At 45.1% G+C, this 12,558-nt stretch overlaps 1 protein-coding gene across 2 annotated transcripts in view; it reads left to right on the top strand.

The window, feature by feature from the left end:
* Positions 1-252: 252 nt before the first annotated feature.
* Positions 253-12,558, top strand: part of LOC110483426 (large neutral amino acids transporter small subunit 2) — a 29,188-nt gene continuing 16,882 nt past the window's right edge. The window contains exons 1-4 of one of the 2 annotated variants that reach the window (XM_085565474.1): positions 253-2,377; positions 6,230-6,434; positions 8,591-8,742; positions 12,068-12,193. In XM_085565474.1, the coding sequence (XP_085421600.1) occupies positions 2,254-2,377; positions 6,230-6,434; positions 8,591-8,742; positions 12,068-12,193 (607 nt within the window). In that variant the 5' untranslated portion in view covers positions 253-2,253. The remainder of the gene's footprint in view (positions 2,378-6,229; positions 6,435-8,590; positions 8,743-12,067; positions 12,194-12,558) is intronic. The other variant, XM_077789903.2, reaches the window with a different exon arrangement.

Here is a 12,558-nt window from a genome sequence, read left to right as displayed (position 1 = left end):
AACCGGGGGGATTTGGGCGAAAAAAGGGAATTTGGGTGAAAAAAAGGGGGAATTTGGGTGAAAAAGGGGGAATTTCAGGCAACAATGGAAAATTGTGAGGGGAAAAGGGAGAATTTGGTGAAAACGGGGGATTTGGGGAAAAATTGGGAATTTTGAGGGGAAAAAAGGGGGAATTTGGGTAAAAAAAGGGGGAATTTGGGTAAAAAAGGGGAATTTGGATGAAAAAGGGGGAATTTGGATGAGAAAGGGGGAATTTCAGGGGAAAAAGGGAGAATTTGGGGGAAAAAGGGGGATTTTGGGGAAAAATTGGGAATTTTGAGGGATAAAAGGGAGAGTTTGGATAAAAAAGGGGGAATTTGGGTAAAAAAGGGGGAATTTGGGTAAAAATTGGGAATTTTGAGGGAAAAAAGGGAATTTCTGTAAAAAAGGGAGAATTTGGGTAAAAAAGTGGGAATTTGGGTGGGAAATGGGGAATTTAGGTGAAAAAGGGGAAATTTGGGAAAAAATGGGGGAATTTGGGTAAAAAAGGGGGAATTTGGGTGAAAAAGGGTGAATTTGGATGAAAAAGGGAGAATTTGGGAAAAAAAGGGAGACTTTGGGGAAAAAGGGGGAATTTGGGTAAAAACTGGGAATTTTGAGGGAAAAAGGGAGAGTTTGGAGAAAAGGGGGAATTTGGGCAAAAAAAGGAGAATTTGGGTAAAAAAGTGGGAATTTGGGGTAAAAAATTGAGAATTTGGGTAAAAAGGGGGAATTTCAGGCAAAAAATGGAAAATTTTGAGGGGAAAAAAAGGGGAGAATTTGGGTAAAAATTGGGAATTTTGAGGGGAAAAAAGGGAGAATTTGGGTAAAAAAGGGGGGAAATTGGGTGAAAAAAGGGACTTTGAATTTTCCTGAGGAGATTTTGGGGTTTCTGAGGAGATTTTGGACTTTTCTGAGGAGATTTGGGGGATTTCGGAGGGATTTTGTCCCATTTTGTGCCACTTTGGAGAATTTTGCTCCGTTTTGCCTCATTTTTATGGGATTTTAAGAGATTTTGGGTCACTTTTATTTGATTTTTGAGCCATTTTGTCCCATTTTGGCTGATTTGCTCAATTTTATTCACTTTTCTTCCATTTTGTGCCACTTTTGTTTGATTTTGGGCCATTTTGTGCCACTTTTGGGTCATTTTGAGCAATTTCATTCACTTTTCTGACATTTTGTCCCATTTTCTGCCACTTTGGAGAATTTTCATCGATTTTTTGGTCACTTTTATGGGATTTTAAACAGCTTTGTGCCACTTTTGTTTGATTTTGAGCCATTTTGGCCAGTATTGTTTAATTTTCAGCCATTTTGTGTCACTTTCGAAGCATTTTATTCCATTTTTTTGTCACTTTTATGGGTTTTTAACCAATTTTGTGCCAATTTTGTTTGATTTTGAGCCATTTCGTGTCAAATTTATGGGATTTTAACCAATTTTGTGCCAATTTTGTTTGATTTTGAGCCATTTTGTGTCAAATTTATGGGATTTTTAACCGATTTTGTGCCAATTTTGTTCGATTTGGAGCCGTTTCGTGTCAACTTTGCTCGATTTTGATGAATTTTGTGCCACTTTTGGGGCACTTTGATCCGTTTTGTGCCAAATTTATTCAATTTAAGCCCCTTCGTGTCAATAATTTTTGATTTTCAGCCATTTTGTCCCATTTTGTGCCACTTCCGGGACATTTTCATCAACTTCGTGTCACTTTTATGGGATTTTAATCAATTCTGCGTCGCTTTTGTTTAATTTTGATCCATTTTTTGGTCACTTTTGCGACACTTTTTGCCATTTTATGGGATTTGAAGCCGCTTTGTGTGATTTTTTTAAAATTTCTATCTATTTCGCGTCACTTTTATGAGATTTTAAACCAATTTTGTGTTACTTTTGTGTGATTTTGAGCCACTTTATTCACTTTTTTTGGCGTTTTTGAGTCGCTTTTCTTTGATTTTTAACCATTTCAAGGTGATTTTTCCCCCCATTTCGGGGACTTATTTAATTTATTTTATTTTATTTTAATTTTTTTTCCCCCTCCCACCCTTTTTTTATCCCTCCTCCTCCTCCTCCTCCTCCTCCCGCTGGCAAAGTCCGGCCCCGGCGAGGCCGAAGGTCACCCCCAAGGCTCCCTCTGCCCTTCCTCCTCCTCCCCCAAAAAAAAACCCCAAAAAATCCCTTTTTTCCCTCATTTTAACCCCTGTTTTTTCCCTTTTTTTTCCACCCCAAAAAACCCCGAATTCCCGATGGAATCCGCCGCCAAAAACCGGGAAAAAGCCCCGAAAAAAGAGGAGGAAGAGGAGGAAGAGGAGGGAGGAGTGGCACTGAAAAAGGAGATCGGGCTCCTCAGCGCCTGCGGGATCATCGTGGGTGAGTTTTTGGGACCCCTCCCCAAATCCCCAAAATCCCCAAAAATCCCCCCAAAAACCCCCCAAAACGCCCCAAAACCCCTTTAACCCCAAATTGCCCAAAATCCCCAAAAATCGCCTTAAAACCCCCCCCCCAAAAATATCGATTTTTCTCCATCGGGCTCCTCCGCGTTGTCCCTCGGGAACCCCCCGGGGCTGAGGAAATTTTGGGATTTTCCCCCAAAACCTCGGCGGATTTTTTTGGGGAAACACAAAAAAAAAATTTCAGGGTTCGCCCGGAAAATTTCGAGGTTTTTTTGGGGGGTTTTGGGGCTTTTTGGGGTTTTTTTTGGGGGGTTTTTAAACCCAAATAAACAGCCGGACCCCCCTAAATTCCCCCCTCGGCCCTCGGGATCGCCCTAAAACCCCCCCAAATTCCCCCCAAATCCCCCAAATCCCTCCCAGAATTCCCAGGATTTCCTCGGGACCCTCCAGATCCCGAAATTCCCCAAATTCCCCCCAAAATCCCCCCCAAAACCAACCCGGGATTGACCCAGTTTTGCCTTAAATCGACCCAAATTCCCCCAAAATTCCCCAAATTCGCCCCAAATCTTGGGAATATTTGCGGGTCTGGGATTTTTGTGTCCACAAAACCACCAAAATTTCCCCAAAATCACCCAAAATTGCCCCAAATCCTCCCCAAAACCACGAAATTCCTCCAAGATTACCCCAAAATCACCCAAAATTGCCCCAAATCCCCCCAAAACCACGAATTTCCTCCAAAATTTCCCCAAATTTCCTCCAAAATTACCCCAAATCTCAATTTTTTGGCTCAAAATTCCCCTGAATTCCCCCAAAATTGCCCCAAATCCTCCAAAATTGCCCCAAATCCCAATTTTTTGCCCCAAATCCCTAATTTTTTGCCCCAGATCCTTCAAAATTGCCCCAAAATTGCCCCAAATCCCCCAGAATTGTCCCAAATTTTCAAAAATTGCCCCAAACCCCAATTTTTTTGCCCCAAATCCTCCAAAATTGCCCCAAATCCTCAATTTTTCGCCCCAAATCATCCAAAATTTCTCCAGATTCCTCCAAAATTTTCACAAATCCTCCAAATTTGCCCCAAATCCCCAATTATTTGCCCCAAATTTTCCAAAATTGCCCCAAATCCCCTTTTTTTTGCCCCAAATTCCTCCAAAATTCCCCTGAGTTCCCCTAAAATTGCCCCAAATCATCAATTTTTTTCCCCAAATCTCCCAAAATTGCCCCAAATCCCAATTTTTTGCCCCAAATCCTCAATTTTTTGCCCCAAATCCAGGGAATTTCATCAGGCTGGGAATCCAAATTCCCCCCAAACCCCCCAAAATTCCCAAATTTCTCAGAACTTCTCCCAAAACCCCTAAAAATCCTGGATTTTCCCCCATAAAATCCTAAAAATTTCTGATTTTTCCCCAAAACCTCTCCAAACCCCCTAAAAATCCCTGATTTACTGAAATGTCCCTAAAACCCCTAAAAATTCCCGATTTTCCCCCAAAAACCACTAAAATTGCCCAATTTCCCCCCGAAGCTTCCCTAAACCCCCTAAAAATTCCCATTTTTTCCCCCAAAATCCCTAAAAATTCCCAATCCCCCCCAATTTTCCTCGTATTTACCTTCCCAAACCCCTAAGTATTCCCAATTTTTTTTCCCAAATCCCCAAAAATTCCCAATCCCCCCCAAAAACCCCAAAAATTACCAATTTTCCGACCAAAATTCCCAATTCCTGCCCAAATCCCTTAAAATTCTCAATTTCTTCCCCCAAAACCCCTAAAAATTCCCAATTTTCCCCCGAAAACCTCCTCAGAAATCCCAATTTTTGCCCAAAATCTCCTGATTTGCCCCTCCAAATCCTCCAAAATTTCCCGAAGCTCCCCCCCCCAAAAATTCCCAATTTTTTCCCAAAACCCCTAAAAATTCCCAATTTTCCTCTGATTTCCTCCACCAAAATCCCCAATTTCCCCCCAAAACCCCCTCAGACATCCCAATTTTTCCCCCAAACCTCCCAAATTTCCCGAATTTTTCCCCCCAAAAATTCCCAATTTTCTCCCAATTTCCCCCAAAAAAATCCCAATTTCCCCCCAAAATGTCCCAATCTCCCCCCAAAAATCCCCAATCCCCCCCCAAAATCCCTGAAAAATCCCAATTTTTCCTCCCTAAAACCCCCCCAAAAAATCCCCAATTTTTCCCCTAAAATCCCCCAAAAATCCCCAATTCCCCCCCAAAAATCCCTAAAAAACCCCAATTTTTCCCCAAAAATCCCCAATTTTCCCCCAAAAATCCCCAATTTCTCCGCAAAAATCCCCAATTTTTCCCCCAAAATCCCCTAAAAATCCCCAATTTCCCCCCAAAAATCCCCAATTTCTCCCCAAAAATCCCCAATTTCCCCCCAAAATCCCTAAAAAATCCCAATTTCCCCCCAAAAATCCCTAAAAAACCCCAATTTCCCCCCAAAAATCCCCAATTTTCCCCTAAAACCCCCGAAAACCCCCAATTTCCCCCCAAACCCCCAATTTCCCCCCAAAAACCCCCAATTCCCCCAAAATCCCGAATATCCCCCCAAAAACCCCCAATTCCCCCCCAAACCCCCAATTCCCCCCAAAACCCCCCAATATCCCCCCAAAAATCCCCAATTCCCCCCAAAAATCCCCAATTTCCCCCCAAAATCCCCAATTTCCCCTAAAAACCCCCAATTTCCCCCAAAAACTCCCCAATTTCCCCCAAAAACCCCCAATTCCCCCCAAAAACCCCCAATTCCCCCCAAAAACTCCCCAATTTCCCCCCAAAAATCCCCAATCCCCCCCCAAAAATCCCTAAAAATCCCCAATTTCCCCCCAAAAATCACCAATTTTCCCCTAAACACCCCCAAAAAATCCCCAAATTCCCCCCAAAATCCCTCAAAAATCCAATTTTTCCTCACAATTTCCCCCCAAAAATCCCCAATTCCCCCCCAAAAATCCCCAATTTCCCCCCAAAAATCCCCAATTTTTCCCCTAAAACCCCCTAAAAATCCCCAATTTCCCCCCAAAAATCCCCAATTTCCCCCCAAAAAACCCCAATTTTCCCCCAAAAAACCCCATTTTTTCCCCAAAAATCCCCAATTTCCCCCCAAAAACCCCCAATTCCCCCCAAAAACCCCCAATATCCCCCCAAAATCCCTAAAAAACCCCAATTTCCCCCCAAAAATCCCCTATTTTCCCCAAAAATCCCCATTTTCTCTCCAAAAATCCCCAATTCCCCCCCAAAATTTCCTAAAAACCCCCAATATGCCCCCAAAATCCCCAATTTCCCCCCAAAAATCCCCAATTTTTCTCTTAAAACCCCCTAAAAACCCCCAATTTCCCCCCAAAATCCCCAATTTTTCCTCTAAAACCCCCAAAAATCCCCAATTTCCCCCACAAAATCCCCATTTTCCCCAAAAAATCCCCAATTTCCCCCCAATTTGCCCCCAAACCCCCCAATTTCCCCCCCAAAAATCCCCAATTTTCCCCCTAAAAATCCCCAATTTCCCCCCCAAATCCCCCAATATCCCCCCCAAATGCCCAATTTCCCCCCCAAAAATCCCCAATTTTCCCCCAATTTCCCCCCCAAAAATCCCCAATTTTCCCCCAATTTCCCCCCCAAAACCCCCAATTTCCCCCCAAAAATCCCCAATTTCCCCCCAAAAATCCCCAATTCCCCCCCAAAATCCCCAATTCCCCCCCAAAATCCTCAATTTTCCCCCAAAAATCCCCAATTTTCCCCCAATTTCCCCCCCAAAACCCCCAATTCCCCCCAATTCCCCCCCAAACCCCCCAATTTCCCCCCAAACCCCAACCCTTTCCCGTCTCCCCCCGCGCAGGGAACATCATCGGCTCGGGGATCTTCGTGGCGCCGCGGGGCGTGCTGGCGCAGGCGGGCGCGGCGGGGCCGGCGCTGCTGGTGTGGGCGCTGGCGGGCGCCGTCACGGCGCTGGGGGCGCTCTGCTACGCCGAGCTGGGCGTGGCGCTGCCGCGGCCCGGCGGCGACTACGCCTACGTGGGCCGCGCCTTCGGCCCGCTGCCGGGGTGAGCGCGACGCCTCCCGACGGTTCCAGGCCAATTCCCGACGGTTCCAGGCCATTCCCGACGGTTCCAGGCCAATTCCCGACGGTTCCAGGCCAATTCCCGACGCTTTCCCGGCAATTTCTGACGCTTTCCCGCCAATTCCCGACACTTCCCGACAATTCCTCCCGCTTTCCCGCCAATTCCCAACGCTTTCCCGCCGGTTCTGGCAATTTCCCGGCAATCTCTGCCACTTTCCCGCCAGTTCTGGCGCTTTCCCGCCAATCTCTGCCACTTTCCCGCCAGTTCTGGCGCTTTCCCGCCAATCTCTGCCGCTTTCCCACCAGTTCTGGCGCTTTCCTGCCAGTTCTGGCGCTTTCCCACCAATTCCCGCCGCTTTCCCGCCGGTTCTAGTCCATTTCCCGCCAATTCCCGCCGCTTGCCCACCAATTCCTGTCACTTTCCACCGGTTCTAGTCCATTTCCCGCCATTGTGTGTCAGTTTCCCGCCACTCCTGGCTCTTTCCCGCCATTTTGTGGCGGTTTCCCGCCGATTCTAGTCCATTTCCCGCCAATTCCCGACGGTTCCCGCCAATTCCCGATGTGCTCCCGACCGTTCTAGTCCATTTCCCGCCAATTCCTGCCGCTTCCCCACCGGTTCTAGTCCATTTCCCACCAATTCCCGCCATTTCCCGCCGGTTCTAATCTATTTCCCGCCATTCTGTGTCAGTTTCCCGCCACTCCTGGCACTTTCCCGCCATTTTGTGTCGCTTTCCCGCCAGTTCTGGCACTTTCCCGCCAGTTCTGGCGCTTTCCCGCCAATTCCTAGCGATTTCCCGCCAGTTCTAGTCCATTTCCCGCCAATTCCTGCCGCTTTCCCGCCACTTCTGGCACTTTCCCGCCAGTTCTGGCACTTTCCCGCCAATTCCTAGCGATTTCCCGCCGGTTCTAGTCCATTTCCCGCCATTCTCTGTCGCTTTCCCGCCGTTTTTAGTCCATTCCCCGCCGATTCTAGTCCATTTCCCGCCAGTTCTAGTCCATTTCCCGCCATTTCCTGTCGATTTCCCGCCATTTTGTGTCAGTTTCTCGCCATTTTCTGTCAGTTTCCCGCCATTTTCTGTCGATTTCCCGCCAATTTCTGTCGCTTTCCCGCCAATTTGTGTCGGTTTCCCGCCATTTTCTGTCAGTTTCCCGCCATTTCCTGTCTGTTTCCCGCCAATTTTTGTTGGTTTCCCGCCATTTTCTGTCACTTTCCCACCAGTTTTTGTCAATTTCCCGCCAATTTTTGTTCATCTCCCGCCATTTTGCGCTGGTTTCCCGCCGATTCCTGTCTGTTTCCCGCCAATTCTGTCATTTTCCCGCCAATCTTTGTCAGTTTCCCGCCTATTTTTTGGGATTTTTGGGCTGGAATTTAATGAGATTTTTGGGGGATTTTCTGGGAATTTTTGGCCACATTTTTAAGGGATTTTTGGGGATTTTTGGGGATTTTAGGGCTGGAATTTTGGGAGATTTTTGGGGGATTTTATGGGAATTTTAGGCCAGATTTTTAAGGGGATTTTGGGAAGATTTTTGGGAATTTTCGGACTGGAATTTAATGAGATTTTCTGGGTATTTTCTGAGAATTTTAGGCCAGATTTTTAAGGGATTTTGGGGGATTTTTTTGGGATTTTAAGACTGGAATTTTAGGAGATTTTTTTGTGATTTTATGGGAATTTTTAGGCTGGAATTTTGTGGCATTTTTACCGGATTTTTGGGGATTTTTGGAGAATTTTTGTGGGATTTTTCGTGGGATTTTTCTGGGAATTTTAGTCCAGATTTTTAAGGGATTTTCAGGGATTTTCAGCCTGGAATTTTAGGAGATTTTTGTGGGTTATTTTATGGGAATTTTAGGCCAGAATTTCATGGGATTTTTACCAGATTTTAGGGGATTTTAGGGCTGGAATTTTAGGAGATTTTTGGGGGATTTTCTGGGAATTTTAGCCCAGATTTTTACACAATTTTGGGAAGACTTTTGGCAATTTTCGGGCTGGAATTTCCCGCCCCGAGACGCAACGAAAATCTCGATTTTCGCCTCGTTTTTTCCCCGTTTTTCCCCATTTTTTCCCCGTTTTTCGCCCCGTTTTTTTTCCCCCGACCCGTCCCGCGCGGGGATTTTCCCAAAATTCCCTTTTTTCCGCCCAGATTCCTGCGCCTCTGGATCTCGGTGCTGGTGATTTACCCGACCAACCAGGCCGTCATCGCCCTGACCTTCGCCAACTACGTCCTGCAGCCGCTCTTCCCCACCTGCGGCACCCCCGAGCCCGCCCTGCGCCTCCTGGCCGCCGCCTGCCTGCGTGAGTCGCCGGAATTCCCGGAATTTTGGGAATTCCCAAAAAAAATCCGGGGAAAAACGGCGAAAAAACGGCGAAAAACGGCGAAAAAACGGCGAAAAAACGGCGAAAAACGGCTGAGAATTGACTGAAGTTTACACAAAATTGGCCTCAAAATTACTTAGGGATCACCTGAGTCCTTGAGTGATCCCAAAATTCCCGGAATTCCCAAAAAAAATCCGGGGAAAAACGGGGAAAAAATGGCGAAAAACGGGGAAAAAACGGTGAAAAAATGGGGAAAAAACGGCGAAAAAAACAGGCAAAAAACGGCTGAAAATTGACCAAAATTTACACAAAATTTGCCTCAAAATTACTTAGGGATCACCTGAGTTCTTGAGTGATCCCAAAATTCCCGGAATTCCCAAAAAAAATCCGGGGAAAAACGGTGAAAAAATGGCGAAAAACGGGGAAAAAATGGCGAAAAAACGGCAAAAAAACGGCAAAAAAAACAGGCAAAAAATGGCTGAAAATTGACCAAAATTTACTCAAAGTTGGCCTAAAAATCACTTGGGGCTCACCTGAGTCCTTGAGTGATCCCAAAATTCCCAGAATTTTGGGGATTCCCAAAAAAAATCTGGGGAAAAACGGTGAAAAAATGGCGAAAAAATGGGGAAAAAACCGGCAAAAAAACCGGCTGAAAATTGACCAAAAATGACCAAAATTGGCCTCAAAATCACCTGGGGCTCACCTGAGTCCCTGAGTGATCCCAAAATTCCCGGAATTCCCGGAATTCCCCAAAAAATCCGGGAAAAAACACGAGAAATGGTGAAAAAATGGTGAAAAATGGAGAAAATGAGCCAAAAATGGAGAAAATGAGCCAAAAATGGAGAAAATGAGCCAAAAGTGGTTCCAAATGCCACAAAATTCCCATTTTTTCCCCCAAAATGCCCCAAAAATCCCCATTTTTACCCCAAAAGTCCCAATTTTCCCCCCAAAATGACCCAAAATTCCAATTTTTCCCCCAAAATGACCCAAAATCCTTATTTTTACCCCAAAAATGACCCCAAATCCCCATTTTTTCCCCAAAATGACCCAAAATCCTTATTTTTAACCCAAAAATGACCCAAAATCCCCATTTTTTTCCCCAAAATGACCCAAAATCGCTGCTTTTTCCCCAAAATGACCCAAAATCTTTATTTTTTCTCCCAAAATGACCCAAATTCCCCATTTTTTTTCCCAAAATGACCTAAAATCATCATTTCTTTCACCGAAAATCCCCATTTCTTTTTTTTTCCCCAAATCCCCATTTTTTCACTGAAATTCCCCATTTTTTTCCCCAAAATGACCCAAAATCCTCATTTTTCACCCCAAAATCATCAAATTTTCCCAATTTTCTCTTGGGACTCACCTGAGCCTCTTTTAACCCCATTTTTAACCCTCTAATTCCCATTTTCCCCCAAAAATCCCCGTTTTTCCCAAAAATCCCCGTTTTTTTCCAAAAATCCCCATTTTTCACCAAAATGACCCAAAATCGCCATTTTTCACCCCAAAATAACCCAACTTTTTCCCTATTTTCACCTGATCCTTTTTTAACCCTTCCATTCCCCATTTTCCCCCCTAAAATCCCCGTTTTTTCACCAAAAATCCCCGTTTTTTGCCAAAAATCTCAATTTTTTCACCAAAATGACCCAAAATCGCCATTTTTCACCCCAAAATTACCCAATTTTTTTCCTCTTTTAACCTGATCCTTTCTTAACCCTTTCATTCCCCATTTTCCCCCCCAAAACCCCCGTTTCCCCCCCTAAAATCCCCGTTTTTTTGCCCAAAATCGCCGTTTTTTTCCGAAAAATCGCGTTTTTTTCCCGAACTGACCCAAAATCGCCGTTTTTCACCCCAAAATAACCCAATTTTTTCCCTCTTTTCACCTGATCCTTTTTTAACCCTTCCATTCCCCATTTTCCCCCCTAAAATCCCCGTTTTCCCCCCTAAAATCCCCGTTTTTTCACCAAAAATCCCCGTTTTTTTCCGAAAATCCCTATTTTTCCCCAAACTGACCCAAAATTGCCATTTTTCACCCCAAAATAACCCAATTTTTTCCCTGTTCTCACCTGATCCTTTCTTAACCCTTTAAACCCTTCTTTTAACTCTTTAATTCCCCATTTTTTCACCGAAAATCCCCGTTTTTTTCCGAAAATCGCCGTTTTTTCCCCGAACTGACCCAAAATAGCCATTTTTCACCCCAAAATAACCCAACTTTTTCCCTATTTTCACATTATAGTTTTTTAACCCTTCAATTCCCCATTTTCCCCTCTAAAATCCCCTTTTTTTCACCGAAAATCGCCGTTTTTTCCCAAAAATCGCGTTTTTTTCCCGAACTGACCCAAAATCGCCATTTTTCACCCCAAAATGACCCAATTTTTTCCCTGTTCTCACCTGATCCTTTTTTAACCCTTCCATTCCCCATTTTCCCCCCTAAAATCCCCGTTTTCCCCCCTAAAATCCCCGTTTTTTCGCCGAAAATCGCCGTTTTTTTCCGAAAATCCCTTTTTTTCCCCGAACTGACCCAAAATCGCCATTTTTCACCCCAAAATAACCCAACTTTTTCCCTATTTTCACATTATCCTTTTTTAACCCTTCAATTCCCCATTTTCCCCCCTAAAATCCCCATTTTTCCACCGAAAATCCCCATTTTTTCACCTAAAATCCCCGTTTTTTCCCGAAAATCGCCGTTTTTTTCCCGAACTGACCCAAAATCGCCGTTTTTCACCCCAAAATGACCCAATTTTTTCCCTCTTTTCACCTGATCCTCTTTTAACCCTTCCATTCCCCATTTTCCCCCCTAAAATCCCCATTTTCCCCCCTAAAATCCCCTTTTTTCCGCCGAAAATCGCCGTTTTTTCCCAAAAATCGCGTTTTTTTCCCGAACTGACCCAAAATCGCCATTTTTCACCCCAAAATAACCCAATTTTTTCCCTGTTCTCACCTGATCCTTTTTTAACCCTTTCATTCCCCATTTTCCCCCCTAAAATCCCCATTTTTTCGCCGAAAATCGCCGTTTTTTTGCCCAAAATCCCCGTTTTTTCCCGAAAATCGCCGTTTTTTTCCCGAACTGACCCAAAATCGCCATTTTTCACCCCAAAATAACCCAACTTTTTCCCTATTTTCACATTATAGTTTTTTAACCCTTCAATTCCCCATTTTCCCCTCTAAAATCCCCTTTTTTTCACCTAAAATCCCCGTTTTTTCGCCGAAAATCGCCGTTTTTTTGCCCAAAATCGCCGTTTTTTCCCGAAAATTGCAGTTTTTTTTCTTGAAGTGACCCAAAATCGCCGTTTTTCGCCCCAAGCAGTGCTGCTGACGTGGGTGAACTGCGGCAGCGTGCGCTGGGCCACGCGTGTGCAGGACGTGTTCACGGCGGGGAAGCTCCTGGCCCTGGCGCTGATCGTGGGCGCCGGCGCCGTCCTCATCGCCCGCGGTGAGAAAACGGGGCGAAAAACGGCGGTTTTGGGCAAAAAGGGGAAATGGGGGGAAAAACGGGGATTTTGGGCAAAAATGGGGAAAAATGGGGGAATGGGGCGAAAAACGGGGATTTTGGGCAAAAATGGGGAAATGGGGGAATGGGGGGGAATGGGGGGAAAAATGGGGATTTTGGGCAAAAATGGGGAAATGGGGGAAAACGGGGATTTTGGGCAAAAATGGGGCGAAAAACGGGGGTTTTGGGCAAAAATGGGGGAATGGGGGAAAAATGGGGATTTTGGGCAAAAATGGGGGAACGGGGGGAAAAATGGGGATTTTGGGCAAAAATGGGGGAATGGGGGAAAAATGGGGATTTTGGGCAAA

The sequence above is a fragment of the Lonchura striata genome, chromosome 36, assembly GCF_050655825.1.
Source record: "Lonchura striata isolate lonStrDom1 chromosome 36, ASM5065582v1, whole genome shotgun sequence".
NCBI classification, from domain to species: domain Eukaryota; kingdom Metazoa; phylum Chordata; class Aves; order Passeriformes; family Estrildidae; genus Lonchura; species Lonchura striata.
The sequence above is the reverse complement of the archived record's forward strand: the minus strand, read 5'-3'. Positions and strand labels throughout refer to the sequence as shown.